The 27,964-nt window shown below is 36.4% G+C and overlaps 1 protein-coding gene across 1 annotated transcript; it reads right to left on the minus strand.

Moving 5' to 3' along the window:
* Positions 1-229: 229 nt before the first annotated feature.
* LOC111151015 (TROVE domain family member 2) lies at positions 230-27,959 on the minus strand. Its single transcript, XM_022508714.1, has 9 exons — positions 27,837-27,959; positions 17,216-17,811; positions 12,940-13,160; positions 11,890-12,036; positions 11,260-11,397; positions 7,881-7,997; positions 6,614-6,727; positions 6,193-6,339; positions 230-4,578 (listed from the first exon to the last, which is right to left on the minus strand). The coding sequence occupies exons 2-9, from the start codon at positions 17,793-17,795 to the stop codon at positions 4,426-4,428; spliced, it is 1,617 nt and encodes a 538-aa protein (XP_022364422.1). The 5' UTR covers positions 17,796-17,811; positions 27,837-27,959; the 3' UTR covers positions 230-4,425.
* Positions 27,960-27,964: the final 5 nt, after the last annotated feature.

Consider the following 27,964-nt stretch of genomic DNA (forward strand, 5'->3'; position numbering starts at 1 on the left):
TTATGTAATTTATAATCATTGAAAATAATCACCTTAGTTTCAGTAATAGAATTTCGCAATGCAACTTCTCTAGTTTATATTTCTACCAATTTCCAATATAATTTGAAACTGTCACAGTTTAGGAAAATGTGTTATTTATTATAAATTTACTCAAACACATGCTTAACTATCTATATTAGATTTCTACATGAAAAAATATTGCCATAGAATTTTTAAATTAACTTCATAATTTTTCAAAAGCAAAAAGCTTACCAATTAAAAAAAATGTTAAATGTGAATACAAGTTATTGACAGGCTCTTGTACACCACAAATGATGTATATATAAGCTCAGTTAAGTACTTAGTAGATGAAAGATTTGAAAGTGGTTTTTATATGGAAATATGAACATGAGATATGCTATTTTTTGAGTATTCAGTTATTTTTCTAAGAGCAAAGTAGATCTAGAATTGCAAACAAAGGCTGAATAAACTTACTTAAAGGCCACAAAATTTTTGCAACCATTTAATGCAAAAGGTATATAATATAATTTGATTTGGGGAGAAAAATTAATCCAATTATTGTTGGAAGAGATCTGCCCATTATTAATTTGAAAAATATGATCTGAAATCTGCAAAGAGATTCATCCCAACTTTGAATATGGGTGATTTTCCTGTCATTCATTTTATTACTGAGGTAAGGTTAGAAACAGAAGACAAAAAAACGAGGTATAACCTTCCAACAAGGAAGATTAGGAAGAAAATAATAGGGAAATGCTAAATAAAATCTGTACAGTATATATAATTAAATTCATAGCTTTTTTCCTAATTCTTCCCTGTGCATATTTATATTGAGGCTATAGAACATTTCTCTAGAGGGGATATTGCCTTAACAAATCACCCCAAACCTATGGCATGTAAGTCTAGAATTTTTCCTTTTTGATAACTTACTCTAAGGGCACCACTTTTTAAGAAATTTTTATCTGTGGGTATATAATCTTTAGGTTAAATTAGGGTAAGTCCAATAAGTGATCACAATGATTTCTTTTTAATTATTGTTTAGATGTGTTTTTAAAATTTTTTTCACTTAACTCTCAGATCCTCCAATTTATTCAGGAATTTTGCCTTAAATTTCCAAAATAATTTTATATCTTTTTTGCAAAATCTCCAAAAATGAGGGCAAATCCTGATACAATGATAATCATTTATAGATTTACCTGTTATTTAAAAGGTTAATCAAATGCTTATTAATAGTGTTTCTTCATTTAGATAAGTATAAGTTTTTCTAGGTATATCCAAATGGATGTTAAAACTTGGAATGTGTCACTTTCTCTTGATCAGACAATAGTGACTTTAGTAAAAAATACTCACCCCTTCACTGTAAACATTTTTCTTCCATACTTTCCCACTCTGAATAGGAATGTTTTAATGAATTACTGAGCCTACTGAATGGTTATTTGAAAACATTTTATCATTTGAAACATGTATCGTCAATGTTTCTAATTAAAAAAATTATAATTTGTATTGCTAGCCCTCCTCCTAATTTAAACTTTTATACAGATATTAAATCATTGATTCTTCTAAGATCCCAGCATCAAGATAGGTTACATTTCAAAGATAACAAAATTAAAGGTTAAAACTGGTTGTCTACAACCCCCCAAAGTAAGATAAAGCAAGAGGTTCCAGAGGGGTAATACTAAATTCCATTTACTAGTGTTTTCCTCACTAATGTTTCCATAAAACAGTGACTAAACTAAATAATATGTTAACTGTTAATAAACTGCATTTTCAAGAAGTTTCAACAAATAAGGAAGAGTATAAGATTAGCTTTGTTTCACTAATTATAACTATATCCTGAAAATATTTACATATTTTCTAGGAAATAAAGTTTATTTTTCTTAGAATTGTTTTTAAAGCAATATCTCCCTAAATATTAATGTAGTAATAATCCTAAAAGTAATTCAGAAAATAAAACTTCTTTATCACTTCAACATAATGAGGTAAAGTTTTTAAAATTTTTTCTATAGGGCTATATTATATATAGCAACACAGTTTGTTAAGATATTAATTGTAATTGAGGATTACTATGAACCACAAAAGCATACATGTTCACAAATTTGTTTTGCTACTCCTAAAGCAATCATGTAGATACATTATTTCCCAATACCTAAAAAGATAAAAGTTTTGAATAATTTTATTTCACCACCTACTCTTATGAGTCCATGTCTTCCCATTCTGTGGGGAGATGAATTCTGGAATGGGAATGAAGAGCCCAAGATTGGTAGATCCAGTACTCCAAAGCCATACTCTTTTAGACCTTGGGTCCCTAACCTACATTAAAAATCACCTTTTAAATTTCAGATTTTTTTCTTCCTTAAATCTTACCCTAATCCATTTAATTAGATGTACGTAAATCTTCAAAACGGTCACATCTAATCTTCTCTGATGTACGGGTTGGCTTGTGAACATCTAAAAGCACTATAGGAGAAGTACATAACTGAAGGAAATATACTTTTATGCTATATTCCAGTTAACATTTCTATTAGGAATAAAAAGTTGGATCATGTTATAATTTTTAAGATCTTGGGTTTACTAAGAAACTTCAAAAAACTATTACACGATTTTACTAGGCTCTTTAAACTTTAAATTCAATCCAAACATATTTTAATGTTATCAAAAGTAGCTAATACCTTACATCCAATGCTTGACAGAGGGCCAAAAAACAGAATATCAGAAGCAATGTACAAGGGTGGTGGTGCACACACACTACCTTGTTGACAAAAAAATCTTAGGTAAATATCATAACATTTACAAATTGCTACTAGTTGCCTTGAAGGAATGGCTCATAGCAGAGCCAGCACTGTTAATGAGTTTGAAAGGGGCATTTTCTTGTCACTTCCAGAGCCCAAATTTCTTATGAAACAGAAAATATCTTCACAAATTCGAACGCTATTCAAGTCCTCTTTTGCCCTCAAAACAAAACCTCTGACTCCTAACCACACAGAAGGTTATAATTTACATTTACTAGTTTGACTTTTCATATGACAATGAGAAGGGCTTTATAAATCCTTCAGTAAATCATTAATTATTAGGAAAAGAATACAAAAAAATTGAAATTTTATGTTATCTTAAACAACCATAATATAATTATGAGCAAAAATATTGGGATTTCAATATGTTAAACCTCCCCAGAAAGAAGGACATTTGCTCAAGAAAATAATGCACTTTAGTGTAATGAAAAGGAAGTTTAATATACACAACAAGTAAAATAGAAAAAAAAATGTTCTTACAGACTGGTTAGTGGTAATGTTACTCAAAAGTTGCCTTTCAAATGTGAAAGACCTAGCTTGCTTTATTATTTTTTAAAATATCAAAAAAGAATGTCTTGCCACAAATGAATAATAGACAGAGATATGTCACTGACATGTTTACAATTAGGAAATATCTAAAACCCATTTACAACTGACTAAAAAAATAGTTAAAGGTAATTAGAATATTTAAAGTAAGGAAAAAGCTAATCTGGTTACAGTTGAGATTTTAATTATCATACTTTTCATATTTATGAGTGGGGGAGTTAAATGCTTAAAACAGTTTGTTGTTTACGTTTGTTAAGACTATGAAAAAAAAGAAAAAGTGTGGCTACACATGGCTATGTTGTTGTATTTCAGCACAAACTGTCAAGTCATGCCCCCACTCACAGCAGTAAAATGCACCAAAACAAACAAAAAGCAAACCGAACAGACTTCCTCAGTTGACACAAACTTTAGTGTCTTTTCTCAGGGGTTTTCCACTCTTTTTCTGGTTAATGTAATAATCCTACAAATATAAATAAAATATCAGATTTAAAGTATCTTTTTCATTGAGTAAGAAAGCTGCTATTTATGTCATCTTAGAAAACTCCCAAGGAATTTGTAAAAATCTGTTCATAATTTAATCAATTTTTTTTAAAACCCCTTGGTATAAAAATTTACAGATGAATTTGATATTCCATCACAGTTACATGGTCCAGTGCATTTCAGAGTATTTGGACATTGTCACAGCTGTCCTTTCCCAATGCAGTTAAGAAAACTTCAAGCACTTTTCAAACAAGTTACATGATATAGAACTACTTACTTTTGGCTCTCACTTCTCTTAAGTACAAATGAGATTATTCACCATAGCAAAACTGGTTATTTTACAGTGTCTATCAACAAGGAGTTCTCTGTTAGAAAGAGGGAGCTATAGTGTATTCTGAAGCTATTTCCCAAGAGCTAGTTTAGCAGACAGAACTTTGGACTCATCTTTTTTTTTTTTTTTCTTTTCTTTTTTGGCAAGGTAAACATTTTCCATTATGCACATACTATACTATCATCATCTTTCATTGGATTAAGATTAGCTGGGAAGTAGCTACATATTTTTAGCGAGATCACTGATGGCAACGGACCTCTGATATCATGCTGGTGCTTATGGTTAAATCACATCTAATGTGAAATTCCGAATTACATCTAAGGCTCCAGTATCAAAGCCACACATATCCAACATGCCTCTATCATCTGGGTCTGCAATGGTAAAACCATTTGATGTCATTCCACAAACAATCAATTTAGCTGGAATGTCCATTTTCTGTAGGAAAAGATCAAAATACATATTTAAAAAATTTATGTAAAGCAAAAGCAAATAACCTCCAAAATTAAAACACTTCCAAGGCTATCACAATTTTTCATTCTGAAGTCAATTTTTTTCTTCTCTCCATAAAATCTGTTAATCTATCAAGGTCAGACTCTGATCTTTAGAACAGAAAATAAAATTGTGTTAACAGCCTGCCTGAAATTCCCGCTTCTCTGTTTATGGGCCATAGAGTGCATTCTTAGGCAGCCAAGAGGCTTTCAACTTATGAAAACTGTCAGGACATTTGGGGACATCAGATATTTTTACCAATATATCAAACACTGGGGCAGTGTGAGTGGGTATATATAAAGAAATATTTCCCTGCAATTCTCAACTTTCGGTCTATGGTTTTGTTATATATGATACATGCATGTCACATGTCAGAACTTGTTTTACAGCTATGATTTAAGGTTAAAATAACTGAATTTTGGAGAAAAACCAATAATCATTGAGTATACAATATGTCAGATACCATAATGAACTCTTTAACTTATCTAATGCAACTGTTATAATAACTCTAAAAGGTAAGTAGTGCTATTAAATACTATGACATACAGGGCGCCTGGGTGGCTCAGTGGCTCTGTCTTCGGCTCAGGTCATGGTCCCGGGGTCCTGGGATGGAGCCCCACATCGGGCTCTCTGCCCAGCAGGGAGCCTGCTTCCTCCTCTCTCTCTCTGCCTGCCTCTCTGCCTACCTGTGATCTCTATCTGTCAAATAAATAAATAAAATCTTAAAAAAAATAAAAAAATAAAAAAAAATAAATACTATGACATACATCAGTTAAATAATTTGCTTAGGTCTGCAGTTAGTAAAAGGGAAAGACCCAAGACTCAGATCCCAGCCTGTCTTGACTACAAATTCTATTCTCTCCCTTTCTCTCAAACTTAAACATACATTAGAATCCCCAGGAGGGTTTGTTAAAACACAATCCCACTCTCCAGTTTCTGAGTCAGCAGGTCTCCCATGGGGTCTAGGAATTTGCATTTCTAGCAAGGTCCCAGGCTAAGGCTGCAGATAGGAAAACCCCAATTTGAGAAATAGCACTCCTCATCAAGTTCTAGTTCTTCTCATCACACTAGCCACAATTCAAGTGCTTGCCAGCCATATGTGACTAGTGGTTACCACACTGGGTACTGTAGCTAAAGAACATTTCCATGATTTGAGAGCCCAATTGGAGAGCACTGATTAGAACACAGAAGTAGCCATGAAACTTAAAACACAGATGATACCTTTGCTTTAATTTTATGTAGTCCTTTAACAAAATCCATAAATGATACTTTAATTTTTCAAGGAGCACAATGAATTATTAAAAATGTATAGCTAAGGTAAAATATTTTTATTATTGCCAAAAACAGTTTGCAGAGAATATTTTAGTAATGTATAGAATTTGGGACTAGCTGAAATAAATTATATATGGATAGCCAATATTTCTTATTTCAAGTAGTGTTGAACTGGCTTTGTATCCCTATACAAAGATACAGAACTATCTTCAGTATTTTTTGGAAAAATATAGTGAATATTTGAGTACGGAGTGTTACTTGGGGTGAGAAATAATATTAGAATTTTACCTTTCGATACTCTCTGAGAGCAACAGCAGGATGGACACTTCCAGCAAAAGTCTCATTATCAGTGAAGACAATGAAGACATCAGCAGCTGTGTTTGTCTTTTGAGCCCAGATCATTGGAAGAGAGCAATCAGTTCCACCTGCTGGGATCTAACTCAGAACAAAAACATGACTGATAATAAGTGTCCTAGTTTCCATACTCAGATGTTTGAAATAATTAAATACTTAAAAATTTTTTTACATTATCATTTTGCTTACGGCTAAAACATAGACCTTCTCAAAGCATGTATATATATTTATTATTTTGTGCTTATGGGAAAATTGAGATAAAACTATTTATTCTCATAAACATTAATATCAGACATAACATCAATTAAGATTATTATACAACACGTTAAGTAAACTTAATAAAACAGTTCCTTACCTGATTCATGGTCATTAAAACCTGTTGTAATGTCATATCCGTAGTCACTGGACATGGTACCATTTCATCTGAAAAAGCAACTACATAACACTCTCTTTCTGTTCGTGTGACAACCTGAAAAGTTCAAGTAGTAATTTTCAGCATATGGGTGAAATAAATACAGTATCTTAAAGTTCATAAAACTTCATCTTTAGAAGATATTTAATTTGGGAGTGCCTGGTGGCTCAGTTAGTTAAGCATCTGCCTTTGGCTCAGGTCATGATCTGGGGATCCTGGTTTGGAGCCCTGATCGGGCTCCCTGCTCAGTGGGAAGTCTGCTTCTCCCTCTCCCTCTCCCTCCTACTCGCATGCTCTTTCTCTCTCTCAAATAAATAAAATCTTTAAAAGATATTTATTTCTAAACTTTTTTGTTTTGGTATTGGTACTACATAGTAACAGTATAGCTTTCAAAGTACTTTCACAAACTATTACAAAGCAACTGGTTCTTGTAATATGTGCATATGTGCTTCTCATTTTATTAAATATAGAATAAAGTCACAGAAGAGAAGTGACAGGCTAGAACCAAAGTCTGACTATTATTATTAGCTCCTGATCTTTTAACTTCTGTATTTATTAATAAGTTCTCAAAGCATTATATACTTTCTCAATAATACATTAATATTTAATATTCGGTAAAATTAAAAATTTGTTATTCTTTATAAATATACTTACAATATACTTAAAACTTTGCTTTTTCTTTCTTTCCTTTTTTTTTTTTTTTTAAAGATTTTATTTATTTATTTGACAGAGGGAGATCACAAGTAGGCAGAGAAGCAGGCAGAGAGAGAGGAGGAAGCAGGCTCCCTGCTGAGCAGAGAGCCCAACTCGGGGCTTGATCCCAAGACCCTGGGACCACGACCCAAGCCGAAGGCAGAGGCTTTAACCCACTGAACCACCCAGGTGCCCCTCTTTCTTTTTTGTGAGAGAGAGAAAGAGCATGCACATGAGTGGGGAAGGACAGAGGGAAAGAGACAATCTTAAGCAGGCTCTATGCCCAGTGTGGACCCCAAGGCAGTCTCAATCTCTCAACCCTGAGATAGTGACCTGAGCCAAAATCGGGAGTTGAATACTTAACAGAGCTACCCAGGCTTAAAACTCTCCTTATATAGCAAAATGACAAAAACAGGTGAAAACATAATCCTTGATCATATCTAACTTTATAGTTTTGCCCCACATTAAATGTTTTTTAGGGTGGCAAAAATTCTAAAATTATCTTAGGTGTTCTTACCATGCACATTGTTGCAGCAACTGTGCTAGCATTGAGTACACTACCCAAAACTCTTTGGTTCATAGAAGTACTAACGTCAATAGCCAGTAAGAAACGCTTTCCAGTTGGCTCCACTGTCTAAAAAAACAAAACAAAACAAAACAAAACAAAAAACAAACCAAAATGATCATTAAAAGCAATCACAGAAATTACAATTAGATTTCTAAAAATCGTACTTACTCATCTTTCACTTAACAGACCTGGTTTTTGATTTACCAACTAATTGACAAGTACTTGAAAATGCTTAAGCTTTTACTAGAGGGAAAAACAAAACAAGATAGCCTACTTAGTAATTTTATTTAAAGAAGTTACCATATTCCTGTTTTTTTTTTTTTTTTTTTTAAGAAATCATTCCTCAGAAAGTAAACTGAGAATTTTTAGCAAAGTTTTTTGTGGTAAAATATAAACATAAAATTGCTTTTAAATCATTTTTAAGGGTATAATTCCATGGCATTAAGTACATTTACAATGGTATGTAACTACCACTATCCATTTCCAGAACCTTTTCATCAACCCAAACAGAAACTATGTACCCATTAGTAACTCTCTATTCCTATCCATCTTTAGCCCCTTGTTATGTGTTTTACTTCTTTTTTATGAATTTGCCCATTCCAGATACCTCATATAAATGGGATCATATAATACCTGTCCTTTAGCGTCTGGCTTATTTCACTTAGCATAATGTTTTCAAGGTTCACGTTGTAGCATGTTTCAAAATGCATTTCTTTGTAATAGGCTGTAAAGGCTGAATACTCCCCTGTATGTATATACTGTATTTTGTTTATCCATTCATCTCCTGATGAACACTTGGGTTGTTTCTACCTTTTAGCTATTGTGAAGAGTGTTCTTATGAACACTCACCTATAGGTACATTTGATTCTGTTTTCAATTATTTTGGGTATATACATAGGTGGTAGAAATGCTGGATGGCATGGTAATGGTATGTTTAACTTTCTGAGGAACAACCAAACTGTTTTCCATAGGCCTATACCAGTTTATACTCTTATCAGCAATGCACTAGGGATGCAGTTTCTCCTATCCTCCCAAAGCCTTGTTATTTCTGCTTTTTTGATAAGAACCAATGATTTGCATTTCCCTGATGATTAATGGTGTTGAACATTTTTTCACCTGCTAATTGGCTATCTGGCTATCTTCTTTGGAGAAATGTCTTATTCAAGTACTTTACCCATTCTTGAATTGGGTTTTTTAAAATTTTTATTGTGGAATTATAGCACTTCTTTATATTCTAAACATTAAAAAGTTATCAAACATATAATCTACAAATATTTTCTCCTACTCTATAGGTTATCTTTTCACTCTCTTGATGAGAGTCTTTGATGCACAAAAGGTTTATTAAATTTTGATGAAGTCCAATTCATTTACTTTTCCTTTTATTGCCTGTGCTCTGGTGTCATATGTGCCAAATCTAATGTCATGAAACTTTTATTCTATGTTTTCTTCTAAGAGTTTCATAGTTTTCAGCTCTTAAATATAGGTCACTGATCCACTTTTTTTTTTTTTAATATTTTATTTATTTATTTGACAGAGACAGAGATCACAAGCAGGTAGTGGAGACAGAGAGAGGGGGAAGCAGGCTCCCTGCAGAGCAGAGATCCCGATGCGGGGCTCGATCCCAGGACCGTGGGATCATGACCTGAGCTGAAGGCAGAGGCTTTAACCCACTGAGCCACCCAGGTGCCCTTCCACTTTAATTTTCGTATGTGGTGTAATTTAAAGGGGCAACTTTGTTCTTTTGCATGTGGTTATCCAGTTTCCCTAGCACCATTTTTTTGAAAACTAACTTTTCCTGCATTGGACAGTTTTGACACTTTTGTCAAAAAATCAATTGATCACACATGTGAGAGTTCATTTCTAGCCTCTACATTCTACTCCATTGGTTTATGTAATTGCTTTTATGCCAGTACCACATGGTTGTGATTACCGTACCTTTGTACTAAGTTTGGAAGTGTGAATCTGCCAACCTTGTTCTCTTTTTCAAGATTCGCTATGTTACTGGGCAGCGGTGGCGGGGGTTTGTGTGTGGGGGCGGGGGGGGGGGTCTCTTGAAAGTCCACATAAATTTTACAGTAGGTTTTTCTATTTCTGCAAAACATGCCATAGGCACTGCACTTAATGTGTAGATTGCTTTGGGTAGTACTGTCACCTTAACATGTCTTCCTATGTTTCCCACCCATTTACGTCTTCTACTTCTTGCAGCAATGTTTTTTATAGCTTCTAGTTTATGAATCTTGTACACCTTCACAGTTTATTCCTAAGTCTTATTTTTTTTTTTTATATTAATGTAAGTGGAAATGTTTTCTTAAGGCTAAACAAAGGCTAAGGCCTTTGGATTGTTCATTGCTAGTGTAGAGAAATACTAATGATTTTTGCCTATTAGTTTTATATCCTGCAACTTTGCTGAATTTGTTTGTTGGCTCTAAGCTCTCCGTGGATTCTGTAGGCTTTTCTCCTTATAAGATCATGTCATCTGAGAACAGAGATAATTTTTCTTCCTTTCCAATCTGGATATCTTTTATTTATTTTTCTTGCCTAACTGCTAGAACTTCCAGGACTCTGTAGAATTGAAGTGGAAAAGTTGTTATTTTTGTCTTGTTCTAGATCTCAGTGGAAAAGATTTCAGTCTTTCACCTTTGAGTATAATGATAGCTGTGGGTTTTTTATATATGGCCTTTATCATGCTGAGGAAGTTCATTTTTATTCCTAGTTTACTGTTTTTCTTTTTTTTAAATCATAATACGGTACTGAATTTTATTAAATACTTTTTCTGCATTGAGATTGTGTAACTGTCCTTTCATTCTATTAACGTGATGTATTACATTGATTGATTTTTGTATACTGAAGATAAATCTCATTTGTATAATCGCTTTCATTTGATGAATTTAGTTACTACTATTTTGTGGAGTAAGAAGAAAATTTTAAAATCAAGAACTTTAACTTATAACTCTGATGTAGGATTTTTAGTCTTAAAAAAAAAAAAATTCACTTCCCACCAAGACAGAGATCCACTGTTTATTAAAAGAATGACAGGCGACCAAGTCAAAGGACTCTACAGGAATAAAAAAATCTTAAATTTGGTATTTTAAAACTTAACAAAATGATTTTGTAAGATGATTGGATACTGTCCAAAGGTAAGGAGAAAATCTTTATTCATAAACTTATAATGTTAATTATATATCCACATTTACACAAACTGTGGAAAAATAAATGAATATCTAATAAAAATGGTTAACCTATTAGTATCATCTTTAAAATGGGTTTTTATAAAATATATCAAGTCCCAACTGGATCATTTGTTATAAATCAGAAATCAAACCATTACCTTAAATGTTTTGTAAAAAGCGGCATCTAGAGCTTTCAAAATTTCCTCATCAGGGCGCCACTTTAGTTTTCCTCTGAGTCCATGACCTGTTTTATAAGTTTCTGATGCAATTAAAACATGAAATGGATGTATACGAGCCTAGAAACAAGACAGAGACAGAAAGTAAATGCAAAATTCAAATGAAAGATAGTCATTATGTGTCTTAAGTTTTGTTACTGTAGCTAATAAAGATATTTCATAAGGAAAAAACAAAAACGAGGACTTACTTAGATTTCAGAGTTAAATAAAATCTGGTATGATAAAAGTCTCAGAACATCTGAAACTGCACTGGCTATATTTCCAAAATTTAGAAGTTGAGTTTTTCAATTAGTAGTAGCTAACAAAGGTAATGTTTACTTTTTTCTTTCCTTTTCTTAATATTTTATTTATTTATTTGGAGAGAGGGAGCATGTGTGTGTGTGTGTGTGTGTGTGTGTGTGTGTGTGTGTGTTTAACAGCAGGAGGTAGGGGCAGAGGGAAGGGAGAAGCAGGCTTCCCTCTGAGCAGGGGAATCTGAGGACCCCTGGATCATGACCTGAGCCAAAGGCAGATGCTCAATCAACTGAGCTACCTCGGTGCCCCAGTGCTTACCTTTTTTAACAGTTTTTCATTACACAGTTTTTCACATACTAAAGCTACTTCTGAATTTCCTGGTTCAAGCACTGAATTAGCCGTCATCTTTCCTAGATTCCTTAGTAATGCAGTAAGAGGCATTTCTTGTAACAAAGCCTTCCATACCTATTGAAGTGACACAGGCAGAAATATAAAAGATTAAGGGCACATGAATCAGTATAATCATGGTATCAATATTACTAACATATTCTTTAAGCCTTTCTTTTGGGGTTCCAAGTATTTCCTAAATAAAAAGATTTGCACACTGGTCAAAGGCTTATCAAATTAACTTCTCTTTACTAGAGTAAGAAAGTAAAGTCTATTTTAAGAAGGAACTATACAGAAGAATTTTATTTATTTATTTTTAATTAGCAGGCAAATTAACCAGCCTTTATGAAGCAGATACAACACTTACCGGAATGCCAACTACATCTGGGCATTGTATTAAGTATTTTACATAAATACTATTTTCAAGACATATTTTACATTTTTTTTTAAAAGGTTTTATTTATTTGACACAGAGAGTATAAGTAGGCAAAAAGAAGGAGAAGCAGGCTCTCCGCTGAGCGGGGAGCCCGATGCAGAGCTCGATCCCAGAACCATGGGATCATGACCTCAGCTGAAGGCAGTCGCTTAACTGACTGCGCCACCCAGGCGCCCAAGATATATTTTACATTTTTTGTTAAAAAAGTGGATATACTGGGGCGCCTGGGTGGCTCAGTGGGTTAAAGCCTCTGCCTTCAGCTCAGGTCATGATCTCAGGGTCCTGGGATCGAGCCCCGAATCAGGCTCTCTGCTCAGCGGGGAGTCTGCTTCCCCCCCCCCTCTGCCTGCCTCTCTGCCTACTTGTGATTTCTGTCTGTCAAATAAATAAATAAAATCTTAAAAAAAAAAAGTGGATTTACTGTTACCCATCTTATAAATTACGTATTATAAATTACTTTTATACGTATCACATCATAAACTTTAATACATAATATATGCCACAAATTACTTGTTTAATCACGAGCTATAATATACTTTACTTACCTCTTTAGACTTTAAATGATTTGTTAGAAGATGTTCCCTAACTAATCTATGCTCTTCTATTAGATGAATGACTTCCAGTTCATCTTTTGTGCGTTTAACTTTTTCTACAGCCTCCAGATACTTTAATAATTTTTCAGTCTCCACAGAAAGTGCTTTTTCTTTATACAATTCATGGACTTCTTTCCAGCCCTTTGTAATATATTTGGTCACAATAGCAAGTCCTTTAAGAAAATAAAGAATTGAAATGGCATGAGAATTTCTAGGTGAAAAACAGAACATGTTTACCGAGAATGAAATAACTAGATACAGAGGAGCTAAGCTCTTTACACTGGGAGGGGGCCTTCTGTGATAAAACAAACACACTTAAGCCGATGGAGTCAAATGATTTTGCTTATTCCATCACAACTGTATTAATATGAGGCTCTGGAGAAAAACCTCCTATATTCTAAGTCATTTTGTTATAGAGCTTTTTTCCTTTTTGAGACACCAGCATTAGGAACTTTGGTAGACAATACCTATCTCTCAGGTCCACAATCTCAGAATGATTCACAAAGTACAGATCTGTCTCAAATAATCTCCTATTCACTTGCCCCTTTCTGCTACTAAGTAAATATGCATTTACAAGTAGCAGAGGTAAGTGGAAGTGGACAGTTAGGTAAGTCATTTAAATACTTTTTTAAATAAATGAGAAAGTATTACAGGCCAAATTAAAAAAAGGAAAATAAGGTGTTCATCTCTTTTGTAATTCCTTTTAATAACTGTTAAGAGCTTGGGATTGGGGCACTGAGGATGGCACTGAGGATGAGGTTCTAGCCTACACTTTGCCAATAAATGGCTGTGTGACCAATGTAGGCCTTAGTTTTCAATTCTGTTAAATAGGGAAGAAGATTTTTGAGTTATCAAACTTAAAAAGGTCTATGGGGTAAATGTTGGTAAAATAAATAAATGGAACAGGTCATATAATAGAGAATGGTTAAGATGATAGAACGAACTAGAGTATGACCTACTAATGTTTTAGTGAAGTTTTGACTTAGTGGTGCCAAAAAAAGTACTTTCAAAAGAAGCCAGAATAGGTATTTTTATTTGATGTCTTCTGATTTTTTTAAATGACTTTAGCAAAGAATTCATTTTTTTCCCTAAATATTGTGCAGGCCAATAAAATCCATCTTTAAGGCAGACTGAGCCTATGTGTTATCTTTGGACTCTGGATGATTTGATGAAAAGTCAATACTAGTATGTAGGGACTTCTAAAGTACTGTAACTCTTGTAAACATCCAGATTTTAGTACAAAATCTTGTATTGTTTTAAATTACTAAATATTTCATATGTGAGCATGTCTTCTATTTTGTCTTTCCCAAATAAAATATAACTTCCTTAAAGGCAGGCTTATTATTATTTTTATTCTACTCAAGTTCTATGTTGGCTACACAGTAAGTATACAATAAATACCTGATTAATTAAATTACATTTTGACGTGTTTTATCTGTTTCAAATACATGTTTCAGTTAAGATATTAAAATATTACTTATTTGGGGCGCCTGGGTGGCTCAGTGGGTTAAGCCGCTGCCTTCAGCTCAGGTCATGATCCCAGGGTCCTGGGATCGAGTCCCGAGTCAGGCTCTCTGCTCAGCAGGGAGCCTGCTTCCCTTCCTCTCTCTCTGCCTGCCTCTCTGCCTACTTGTGATCTCTGTCTGTCAAATAAATAAATAAAATCTTAAAAAAAAAAAATATTACTTATTTGGGGGTGCCTGGGTGGCTCAGTTGTTAAGTGTCTGCCTTAGGCTCCCGTCATGATCCCAGGGTCCTTCGAGATGGAGCCTTGCAGCCCTGCATCGCATTGAGCTCCCTGCTCAGCGGGAAGCCTGCTTCTTCCTCTTCCACTCAACCTGCTTGTGTTCCCTCTCTTGCTATATATCTCCCTCTGTCAAATAAGTAAAATCTCTAAAAAAATTATTACGTTTCTGGAAGCTCGGAATTTTTTCTGAATTCTTTTCACGTTGAGAAGCCTAGGAATCTCTTATGCCTGAACATACTTGCTATTATGAAAAGATGTTAAATAGGAGTTTTTCTCTCAAAAAAATTTAGAATTAAGGAATACTGTCTGTGGGAGTAAGTTTAGGGAACATCTACTAATTCATTTTATAGACCAAGAATTCAAAACCCAGAACTATTTGCACAAATTCAGAAACTAGTTTTTCCAACTAGAACTAGCACTTAGGTACACACCACCATGTGGTATCTCAGTAGACAAAGCTGGATCCCTACATTCTTCTTATACTGAATTAAAGATTTAAAAATAAAAGAAAAATTAAAGGGGCGCCTGGGTGGCTCAGTTGGTTAAAAATAAAAAAATTAAAAGCATGAATATGTTAGGGAAAAAACTACAGGTAAATATTTTTATGACCTTAGGTTGGCAAAGGCCATTCTAAACCTAACATAAAATAAAAATCTATGAAGAAAAACAGGCAAGTTTCATTACATTAGAATTCCAAACTTCGATATGCCAGAAACCCCCATCAAAAAAATTGAAAGACAAAAGAAAAAAAGAGGGAAAGTGCATGAGATCTATATAATATGAAGCTATAAATTCCTATGTGTCCTAGGTTCTTAGAACAGTGCCCATCCATTTGGTGCTCAATAAATATTTGTTGAATGAATGAATGGTGACAATCAATATTAAGAATAGCAACTCAATGGAAAAAAGGACAAAGATATAATATACACCACAAAAAATTAAAATAATCAGCAGTATATGAGAAGATGAACTTTTGCCCACAAATTCAGTAAGATAATTTTTCACCTATTCTATTGGCAGAGATTTAAAAAAAAACCACTAGTAACAGTCATTGTTTAATGTGGGGAAACCGGCCACTTCTAAATATTCTTTGTGGGTTTACTCATTATATAAATATTTACATTATACAAGTTTTTTCACTGTAGTATTTTTGTAATAAATTAAGAAACCAGAAACTATTTTACTGTGATCAGTAAGAGACTAGCTAAATAAATTATAGTATATTTATACAATGGTATATAAGCAACTATTTCTACTGACTTGCAGAAATTATCAATATGCTTTTAACTGAAACAAAGAAGGTATATAAAAATTTAAGAATAAAACAGTGTATGGAGGTGCCTGGGTGGCTCAGTCGTTAAGCGTCTGCCTTTGGCTCAGGTCATGATCCCAGCGTCCTGGAATTGAGCCCTGCATTGGGCTCCCTGCTCAGTGGGGAGCCTGCTTCTCCCTCTCCCACTCCCTCTGCTTTTACTCCCTTTCTCACTGTGTCTATATCAAATAAATAAAATCTTTAAAAAAAAACCCAAAAAACCACAGTGTATGTTTAGGAGTAATATACAACACACAGTGATTTCTTCTGAAGGGCAGGACTCCTACTTTATGCATTATATTTTTATGTATTATCCAGCTATTTTAAAACAAACATATAATTTCTAATAAAAAAACAAAATACAAATGGGTTTATATAAATATTTGCAAAAATTCACTGTTTAAATTTCATTTGAAAAAGTCCATTCATAATAAAATGGATAAATTAGAAATTAATGAGGAGCTGTCTTTTCAAGTTTCACTTCTGGTATTAAAAAAGAGCAAATTTTAGAAATGTTGTGGAAGTTCATATTTTACATTATTCTTGCCCAAATGTTTTTCTTATTTCCCTTCTAAGAAGGACTGAGTAATTATCATGCATCCAACTAACTTCTCAAAAGTCTTCCCGCAGACACAGAAAAACTGCCCCAAGTTACCATGTTCCCTGGCCTGGCTGACTGCTTGGAGACAATTAACATCCTGAATTGTTAAGTTCAGCACTATTTCTGGTAGCCTTTAGGTTCCATGGAACATATATCCTAGGAAGACAGGGAGGGAAAAAAATAGTAAGGGACTACAGCACTGTAGCCTGGCTATCTATCTGCCACCTACTGGCTAGGAGCTGTTTGCTTACTACAACTTTAACCATGTCCATACTGCTTTCATAAGCCTTTCACTTGGGTCAACATTCTAGTTAGCACAGTGACATTCTGAGATTTAGAATATTAAATCTGTAAATCTGTCATTTGATTCTTGAATAGTAATTTCTGGATTGTCTGTGGTAGGGTTTTAATTCCAGGTTGGCATTACGCATCTGAATTAGTCAACCAATGTGTTTTGAGACTGAATGGCTATTTATAGAAGATATTACACACTTATCTTATGTCAAATAAAAATTTGTTGTTTACCAGATATCTGCAACCTCCCCCAACTCAAAGATCTTATACTTACCTTCACTGGAAGGTTTAAGATGTGACAGTCTTAACAGATCTTTGTGAGACCAGCCATTTCTTTGTTTATACTTTGTAACTGCCAGAGCAAGGGCCATGCCCCCCTTTTCATTGTACCAGTCTGCGATAGCCTTCCGGAGGGCACGACCCCACATGCCACATTTCATGCTTTCCTTCAGATCTTTCTTAAACTGGATAAAAGTAAAGAGGTGTGTAGGAATGCGACAAACTTCAGAAACAGCTTTAAATGCTGCTTGTTTTGTGCTTATGTCGGAACACTGAGAACAAATGGCAAGTGCAAAGAGCATAGGCTCTTGCTTTGCGGTTCTGCCTTCTTGACTAAATGACTTTATCTCCTGGATCACTTCACATCCTCTTCCATCTTCAATCAGTCTAATTAAAGCTTCAGCATTTTCAAGGCCCAACTTCTGTTCTTTGATATAGTAAGTCCCACCTTCAGAACCAAAACATAAGAACCGGTGTAGTCGATTCATATCAGTAACTTGCCATACATATCCATCTTCAGAATTGGTTATCTGTTTCTCATTCAGTGGTTGCATTTGGTTGACTGATTCCTCCATTTTTCTTTTAGGAAACCTATAAAAAGCAAAAAAGCAAAATGTTATTATAGCTAGAAAGAACAGTAAAATTATAAAAAGGAAGACATGTTTATTTCCGAAAACATTAATCTATGCTTTTTGAAATCTGCTACAAAACCTTTGATTTTTAAGAAAGATTTATTTATTTATGTATTTGAGAGAGAGAACTAGCGCCCTCCCCACCCCACCCCCTTGCATTCACAGGGGAGAGGGACAGAGGGAGAGGAGGTCTCCCCACTGAGCGTGGAGCCTGCCACTCAGGGCTGGATCTCAGGACTCGGAGATCTGAGTCTGAGCTGAAGTCAGATGCCTAATGGACTGAGCCACCCAGGTGGCCCTGTTACACAATCTTTTAACTTAAAGAGTATTTTTTAAATGCTACCATCAAGTGGTAGCATGATAACCAGAAGCAACAACTAGGTTACATTTTTGAGGTATAGTTCCTTGCTTCAGAGACTAAGCACGCAGTTCAGCATCCGGTCTGGAGGCCTTAGAAAGAGAATAAAAGGGGTAGGGAGGGCAGCTGTGGTAGCTGAGGCTAAAAAGATCTTTCTTCCTTTACTCTCAGAATAACTGTGTACACAGTTTTGGTAGTGTATGCAACATCCATTCCTTCCCTCCCCCTTTTCCCAGGCAGTAAACTCCTTCAAGGGATGCTAGCCATTTCTCCAGTCCTAAGGGATGAATGTGTTTGTCCATGTGACACGTACAGGTAAGGGCATAAAACTGGCTACCATGACATGATTAAGTCTACAGAGAATACTTCTGAGGTTTTCTTCACTCTTAAAAGTGGGCTTAGGCTCTTAAAAAGGAATGCTCCCTTTCTACCTTCAGACATTCATTTATAAGTGATGCTTGGAGTGGTGGGCTAGAGCAATGGGGAAGTCAGTTTAAGAAAACACACTAATTTACAAGGATGGTAGAACTGAAAAAAAATTTTAGAAAAGAATCTGGGTTTCTGGTATCACTGAGCTACCTGGCAGTGCCTCAGTTACAAGTTTCATAATATATCACAAATGTATCCTAATTATTGTTTAAGCCTTTTATAAGTTTGAGAGCATGGTTGAGAGCATCATAACTGATTAAAATCCTATAAACTATGCTCATTTATAGCTTATGTGATCTGTAATTACCTGTACTTTCTTCCTTCCATTATTGCTAAAGCTACTAGAACTAGCTGCACGACAGCAATGTCCCTTTTTATCGTCCTAATGGAGCAACCACAACTGTCCACTACTTTATCAGTCCACTGCTACTCTTACTACAGTAGAACTGCTTATCCAGGTGCCCCAAGTCTCCTGGCTATACCATTAAAGTGCACTGCACTAGGCTTCTCCCCATGACAAACAAAACAATACAAACAACAACAAAAACTTAACCAGCATTTACTGCATATTATGTGTAAGACATTAAAGAGATTCCTGTTCAATTAAAATGATTTTTTTTAAAAGTACCCCCCCCCCCCGGTTTTTCTTGCCCTTAGAAAAGCCATATTCTGGTTTTTCATCTAGAATATGGTTTTAGATGGCTCAGTGGGTTAAATAGAGCATCTGCCTTTGGCCCAGGTCATGATTATGATCCCAGGGTCCTAGAATTGAGCCAGTGGGGCGCCTGCTTCCCTTCCTCTCTCTCTGCTTGCCTCTGCCTGGTTGTGATCTCAGTCAAATAAATAAATAAAATCTTAAAAAAAAAAAAAAAGAAAAAAGAAAAACCATATTCTGTTGGTGAGGTAGAAATATATACATATAAAAAGCAAACTGTATATAAACACTCTAATAAAAAAGTACTGTGAGTCAGCAGAGGAGAATGAAATGCTGCCTCAGTAATACAAGAAGACTTGTGCAGAGAAGACAAACTGAGAAACTGGTATATTAACCTTGGGGGAATGTGTTCCAGAAAGGGATTTCTGAAATCTTGCTGTCTTTACATTTTAGAAAAAGAACTAAGTATACTGGCATAGCTATAAAGAAATGACAGGTAAGGCAGTAGCTTAAAGAGCAACACAAGGTAAAAGAAATTTTGTTTTGAGGATGATACAAGTTTGAACATATTTATATATTGTAGGTAAGCCTTAAGATGGAATCCTGGTGAATATTAATAACTCAGAGCTAGGGAAAGGGGCGCCTGGGTGGCTCAGTTGGTTGGATGTCTGCCTTCAGCTCAGATCATGATCTCGGGGTCCTGGGATGGAGTGCCACATCCTGCTCCCTGCTCAGCAGAGTCTGCTTCTTCTTCCCTGCTGCTCCTGTTCTCTCCTTCTTTCTCAAAAATAAATAAATAAAATCTTAAAAAAAAAAAAAAAAGAGCTAGGGAGAAGAGGCCCTTCAAAGAGAGAGAAAAAGGGGTGCATAGCAGAACAGCAGTATCATGGACCATAGGGAAAAGGATTTCAAGGAGTCAGGGCTGGCAATGTCAAATGCTCAGAGATTAAGTAAAATAATTTGGGAAAATGACCACTGGATTTAGCAAACAGTAGTGATGAGGAAGGGCAACTGTAGTAGAGTTCTGCAAGAAAGAGCCTGATTATGGTGAGATCAGGAGTATGCAATGAGGGAGACTTCACAGGTGGACTACTCTTTTGCAGAAAGGGATGGTAACAGAGAAGATGAGAACACAAAGAAAAATCTTTTTATCTTTCTAGATGAGAGGACACTGAGGCTGAGGTTGAATGATTCAAACTGGAGACTGGAAGGCAGCAGAGAAAGGATAGAACTGAGGGAATGAGATCACTAAAGGTGGAACAGAATGAGCTTTAGAGCATCCAGGTTGAGACTGGCCTACTGACAGCAAAAGAGATCCCTCCTTCAGTAAGGGTGAAGAGGGGTTTGAGAAAAGAAAGTAAGGAAATTAAGGAAGTTCCCAATGTGGGTAGTGTGGTATGCAAGGGAGCAATGAGGTTGGGTCTCAGAATGAGAATGGTGTGGGTATAAATGCATGGGAGAATGCAGAGCTTCACATTTTGAATGTGACTGAGGAGGGGAGGGATGATTTGAATCGGGTTGGAAATAATCAGCAACATATTTCAAATAAAGCTCTGGTGTAAAGTAGTCAATGTTAGGGCAGGCCTAGACCTCAGGTGTTAAAGTGTAATGATCATATTATATTAGTCATTAGGGACTGATTTATAGCTACCCAGTGCAGTATAGGTAGAAAGTCCTCGTGCAACAGATGATGCTTCTGCTATTTATTCTTACCCTTTTCAATATGGTTTTTTATCTGCCTTTTAATAAAAAAAACTTTGAGAATAACATGCTTCTCAAAGACGGACTACTTAATTGCTAATTCCAGTAGAAAATTTTCTATTATTTTGACCTTTTTACTGCATTTGGGATTGCTAGCTTCATCTCTAAGCTTTTACAAAAATACCCTTAGTTGGTACTTTAACCTGGCTATTCCTGCTTATTAGGTATATTTGTTAGAAGAATAATACTGAAATAATACTTAATATCAGGTTATGCTAATACAACAGTTTTCCTGACCAAAACCCAAGAGGTGTGATTTAAATATCCCAATCCAAATCTCAAAATTCCCTCCCCTCCAAATTCTTTCCCTTGTTATTATTTTTTGTGAGTATGTGTCTAGCTAATACTAGTTCCCTTAAGAGCAGGTATCTGGTTTAGTTTTGTATCCCTTCTCTGAACCTAGAACACCACTTCAGTAATACATACTTGAGGATAACTAAGCAGTATTAAAGTGATTTTCTGAACCATCTAAGAATCATGTATGATTGGTTTTTCTTCCTTGTAACCCATTTATTTTGAAAATAAGACTCGGGGTGCCTGGGTGGCTCAGTGGGTTAAAGCCTCTGCCTTCAGCTCAGGTCACGATCCCAGCGTCCTTGGATCCAGCCCCCCACATTGGGCTCTCTGCTCCGCGGGGAGCCTGCTTCTTCCTCTCTCTGCCTGCCTCTCTGCGTACTTGTGATCTCTGTCAAATAAATAAATAAAATATAAAAAAAAAGAAGACTCAATGTGTGGAATTAATAATGTAATTGAAGCCTTTAAGATAAATTCTGTAATCAGGAAAAAATGTACTATATGCAGGTAGTGGATACACAATCAAGAAAAATAAAACATGAAAAAGTTACAGAGGAAGTAATGAGTCCAGAGTAAAAACGTCTTCTGAGCAGAACAGTATCTCTTTGTAAGTTTTTCTAATATATTTAATATTAGGTATTCAAGCTATCTTTTGTTGAGCAAGAAGAAAAATGAACTTTTAAATCAAGGGTAGATGCTTAAGAGCTATCCCTAAATGTAATCCTTGTAATCTCTGTTATAAGAAATGTAGTTACTAACTCATTGCCTCATCAAAGGAATCTTACCCTTGCATATGTTAATGACAACCACTAAGACCTACCCTTTCAGCATTTTTGCAGGAAAAAATTCTCAGCTATTCACATGCTTCTGTGACTATTCTTTCCAGGATGCAACTTAAAACAGTGGGACAGATCACATGAATGGCCCCTTTACTTGTCTGTGCAAATTTACCAGAATCAAATTTGTAAAGTGAAATATGAAAAGCAGAATGGCAGTAGTTCTAAGCTACTCTCCTTGTCCCTCAGTGCTGATACATAAATTAACTTTAAAATTGGCTGGGTGGTAAGACAGTGGTATAATAAAAGAGTATCTAGTTTTTGTGCCGGTTTCTTGGCAGGGCTTCAAAAATCCTTGGAATTTCCAGATTGATAGGAGTCTTTGTTATGCTAATATGGTGATTCACTCTGGGCTTCAGGATGGGGGCTGGTCACCGGAAAGACTCAGCATTTGATTAAAGAGTTGGAATTTTGGGCCAGGTCAAACTCCCAGGAGGGGTGTTAGGGCCCAAGATTGGGCTCAACCACAAAGTCAACGAATCATAATCATGCCTTGTAATAAAATCCCTTATACAAACTCTGAACATCAAAGTTCAGTAGCGCTTCCTAACTGGTTAACAAATTGATGTCCTGGGAGTATGAATTGCCAGGATTCCACACGAAGGGTATTCCCTCTCCTGCCTCTAGACTTTGGACTATATTTGACTTTGTTTGGCGGTTCCTGAGTCATATTCTTTGTATTAAAACTATAATCATAAGGATAGTGCTTTTAGTGAGTTATGTGAGTCATTCCAGTGAATTATCGACCCTGAGGGGTTGCGGGAAGACCTGAATTTGTAGTTGGTTGCAGAGACTAGGGACCTATTTGTACTGGTGCCTGAAGTAAGGGTAGTCTTGTTGGGGATCTTACCCTTTAACTTGTGGGATCTGAAGCTAACTGTGGAACTGAACCAAACTGCAGGACAGAGTTTGGGTCAGAGAACTGATCTCAAAGAGACAGCAAAGGCAAAAGTGACAAAAGAAAAAAAAAGATAAACTGAACTTCATCAAAATTTAAAGCTTGTGTTTCAAACGATACCACCAAGAATGTGAAAAGAGATCCCATGGAATGGGAGAAAATACTTGCAAATCATACCATAAGGAATTGATATCTAGAATACATAAAAAACTCATAATTCAATAATAAGATAATAACCCAATTAAAAAATAGACAAAGCATCTGAGCAGGCACTTCTTCAAAGATATACAAATGGCCAGTAAATATATAAAAAGATGCTGAAAATCAGTACTCACTGATGTGGAGAATAAAGGAGAAAGAAATATAGAAAAATTACATTTCCTTGGCAGCCCATTGACAAGTACTTGGGACAGGCAGAGTGAACTTTATCAAGGAGCATAGGTAGCTGCTCAATGTTAATACCTAGCCCAACCTCCAGGATCCTATCACAATCCTTTGGAAAATTTCCTTTCTGTATCCCCCTACCCCCAAATATATGTTAGCAATCATCCCAAGCATAGGGTCTCCTGATATACTTCTGAGTCTCATAACTAAGGTTTTATTAGACAGTAGTAAATGACCTTTTCCTAACAGCTAGCCCCTCAAAGTCCTGGAAACTTTGCTTTCAAATTCCTTGGAGACTAATGCTATCCCTAACACCTTCCCAATTTGAAAGTATATAATCAGCCACTCCTCAAAACTCTAGAGCAGTTCTTTCTGCCAACGGGTCTTGTTCCTATGGTTTAATAAAACCACCCTTTCTGCACTGAAGACATCTCAAGAATTTTTTCTTGACTGCTCCTGAACCCCAAAAGTTATATCACTCATCAGGGAAATGCAAATCAAAACTGAAATGAGACACCACCTAACAATCACTAGGATGGCTACAATGAAAATGACAATAGTTAAGTGTTAGGTAAGGATCTAGAGAGATTAGAACCCTCATACATTGCTAGTGGTAATGTAAAATGATGCATCATATGGTAACTTTATATTTGACCTTTTGAAGAACTACCAGACTGTTCTCCAAAGTGGTAAGGGGTTTCTTTTTGGGGGTGGTGAAGATGTTCTGAAATTAGACAGTCGTGATGGTTACACCGAGATAGGGAAACTGAAGGGACTCCATGAAGGACTGCTTTTCTGTTCCTTTTTTGGCTTCTAATCTTGCCAGGACCTGTACCCCGACCTTACACATGTGTGCCTTATACTTATGTATGCCTCTCCCCTTCTTGTAAGGGTCCAGGAGTTAATGATTTCTTTGGAGTATTCCAGCACAACTTATAGGAGTGACAGGGCAAGCTTGTCATGTACATTTTGCAGACCAGGCTGTAGATACCCTGACACCAAGCCTTCTGGCGTAAGTGACTTAAGGAGGACACCTGAGTCCTCATCCTTGTTTTGACCAGTTTCTGGATGCCTAAGAAGACATGCACACCAGATCGCAATCCTCAATAAAAACCCCACCCTCCAAGCAAAACAGACTCACTCTCCTTTCCTTTTGAAGTCTCTCAGATACTATGTCTCTATCTGTCCTCTCTATATATCTTCAATAAACTCTACTCTCACTTCCTCTCAGATGGTGTTTGATTTCTATCCTTTGTAAAGCCAAACACCCTCTTGGCTGGTCCTGTAGGACTCCTTCTAGATCCATGGACCCAGTCTGCCTACATCAACACAAGTCTGTGAGTATACTAAAAGTCACTGCAGGGCATACTCTAAAATAGCGAATTTCATGACATAGGAATTCTCAAAAATCTGTCATTAAAAATAATGAAAACTAAAAACTGACTATATTAAAATATACCTGGTAAGTTATATAAATAAATAGACATTCAAATGATATTTAACCCTGTGCTTTTTTTTTTTTTTTTTTAAAGATTTTATATATTTAATTGACAGCGGGAGACAGTGAGAGAGGAAACACAAGCACGGGAGTGGGAGAGGGGGAGAAGCAAGTTTCCCACTGAGCAGGGAGCGGGATGCGGGGCTCAATCCCAGGACCTCAGGATCATGACCCGAGCTGAGGGTAGTCACCCAAGACTGAGCCACCCAGGCGCCCCTTAACCCTGTATATTTGTCTTTAGAAAGCAACGTGAGATACACACAGACATATACAGGACTTTAATTTTCCCTTTCCCCAACTCCCATCATCTCCCTCTTCAAAGCTTAAGCTCCACTGTCTGATTTAGAAGGCAGTTTGGGCAGTGAATGAGGTCAGAGCCTGGTCATCAATTAATCCACTCCTGAATAATCAAGTGTTGTAAATCCAGATTAACAGCAACTACAAAAAAAGATAGTTAATTCTTTGGGTTGTTGGCCTGTCCTATCCAGTGCTCTTAAAGCACACTACTCCAAAGACTTTAATAGAGCTAAAGTTGTTTTAAACTTCAGTAAATTAAAATTTAGGGAAGAATTAAATAGATGACAGAATTTTTAAAGGTATGGCCACGATGTGAAATTGGTTGTGGCCATTTTATACAATGCCCACTTCTCTCTTAATATTGAATGCAAAAACCAGTGAATGCCAGTAATTAATACACAATATGTAACAGCACTTCTTTCTGCTTTGTGTTCATTAGAACATTTATAGTTATCTTTTAAGAGTACTAATACTCTTTCTTGGGTTCCTGTTTTTCTTTGAATGTACACATCTGAGTATCTTTCCAAAGTCTCTTGATCATTTGTTATTTGGAAAATGTTTTTATCCCAAGAGGTCAAACAGGTTTTGCAGCTTAATCCTTTCTAAATGAAGTCAAAGCTGATACACATCTATGAGTGTGCAAGAAAATTTAAAAGAAACCATACTGCAAAAACTGGGGCCGCAAATGAAAATAAATTCATCATTCAGACTGGTAGTGTACCTGAGTTGATCAAGTCAAATGATGCAATAAAAAGTGGTGAGGAACTCTGGCAAACTTGACAGCATGCCATTCTGAAGCCACACACTTTCAGCCAACTGGTTGCTATGTAGTAGGGACCTTTTATTACCAAATCTTCTCATTTTTCTCAAAGACCCAGAAATCTGGATTTTCATGTGAAGTTGGGATTAAATGTTAACACAACTGAAGAAATTTTAACCCTCCTTTCTGGTTACTTCTAGGTTATGTCAAGGGCTAAATTTTCAGTTTGGTCAGCTGGATATCAAATGTTAGTTACGAGTACTTATTCAGCACAGAAAACACTTTCAAGTTCACAGCAGTACTATAGGTTAAAATATACCATAAATTATCACAAACAGCTTTGGGCTCCAATGACCCTCATTCTAGGTATGGTTTATTAAGGAAACAAAGCTAGATTCTTGTGCCTCACAAACTTTTCCATTTAGTATACTTAACGGAACAGATAATGAACAGAAATCCATGCCCCCCAACCAGTCTCCTCTTTTTATTTTGAAACTTCATGACAGTTTCATATGAATAAAAAAAAAAAAAACAAAACACCTGAGACAAACTTTCATTTCTACTCCATAATACAGACATGCTTTTTTTTTTTTTCTTTTTTAAAGTAATCTCTTCGCCCAATGTGGGGCTCAAACCTACAATTCAGAAATCAAGAGTTGCATGCTTTACCGACTGAGCCAGCCAGCCGCCCCACAGCCATGCTTGTTTTAATATAAAAACTGTCCTGGGGGCGCCTGGGTGGCTCAGTGGGTTAAAGCCTCTGCCTTCGGCTCAGGTCATGATCCCGGGGTCCTGGGATCGAGCCCCGCATCAGGCTCTCTGCTCACCAGGGAGCCTGCTTCCCTTCCTCTCTCTCTGCCTGCCTCTCTGCCTATTTGTGATCTCTGTCAAATAAATAAATAAAATCTTTAAAAAAAAAAAAAAACTGTCCTGTTGTTTCTCTCAATAATATTTGTCATGCTTATTTTGTGGCTTCACAGAGTCCATAACACAATGCTCGCTAACTCCGAGGTACAGGTCACCTGTTTGAGGAGCAAGGAATCCGTTTTGTCTGCTAAAGTATTTTTCTCTGGAATCCAAAGGCCTTTCTTGGAATTCAGAGCTTTAAGGAGTGATGCATAAATAAACGTACTCCTGAAGATTTTAATCTTAAGACTAGTATACTGCGAAAGCCTGCTGAATGAGGGCAATTTCACGGTTTAGCGAAAATAGGCATTTTTGGGTTAACTCATTTCATCTCAGAAACATTACAAATGCTTTTAGAATAAAACACGACGTTTTTCAACCTCCTTTTCTTTGAGGCATCGCATCCCCTTACACTTGTCTATCATCCCCACGAACTACAGAATTTCTCCTCTTGTCATTCCCTCGAGGATAAATTCGCCTTCTGTCTTCCCACAAAGATCCCTCTTTCCAAGCCCCAAATCCCGGGCAACGCCTCTCCGCGCAGAAGCCGCGGGAGGAGGAGGAGGAAGAGGAGGAGTAAAGCTAAAGCAGGCCCTCCGGACGCTGGCCTGTGGAACGCTATGGAAGCACAAGACGGAGCAGTCCCGGGTTTGGGCAGGGCCCACCCTCAGAAGCGTCCCAGCCGGGCCAACCAAGGTTGTGCCCGCAGAGATGCTGGTTCCGCTATCCAGCCACGGCAGGACTCAGAGGCAGGGCGGGGGAGAACGACGGTTTTGCCAAGCGTTTACTCCGGCCTCAGCCTCTGGGATGCTGGATGACGGACATGGAGGACCAGCCAAACCCTGCGCGTCCCCGGGTCGGCTCAGACCGCACAAAGAGCCCCTGCCGGCCTCCCGCAGTTTCCTCACCTGTGCTTGGCGGCCGACCCTCCGAACCCACAGCGCCACCGGGAGAAGCCCTGCGCTTCAAGAGAGACGACAAGAAGACGCTACAGCCCCACGAGCGCTAACTGCTCCAACTCCACCGCCGCCGGGGA

This window comes from Enhydra lutris, unplaced genomic scaffold, assembly GCF_002288905.1.
Source record: "Enhydra lutris kenyoni isolate GAN:26980312 unplaced genomic scaffold, ASM228890v2 scaffoldscaffold25, whole genome shotgun sequence".
Taxonomy (NCBI): domain Eukaryota; kingdom Metazoa; phylum Chordata; class Mammalia; order Carnivora; family Mustelidae; genus Enhydra; species Enhydra lutris.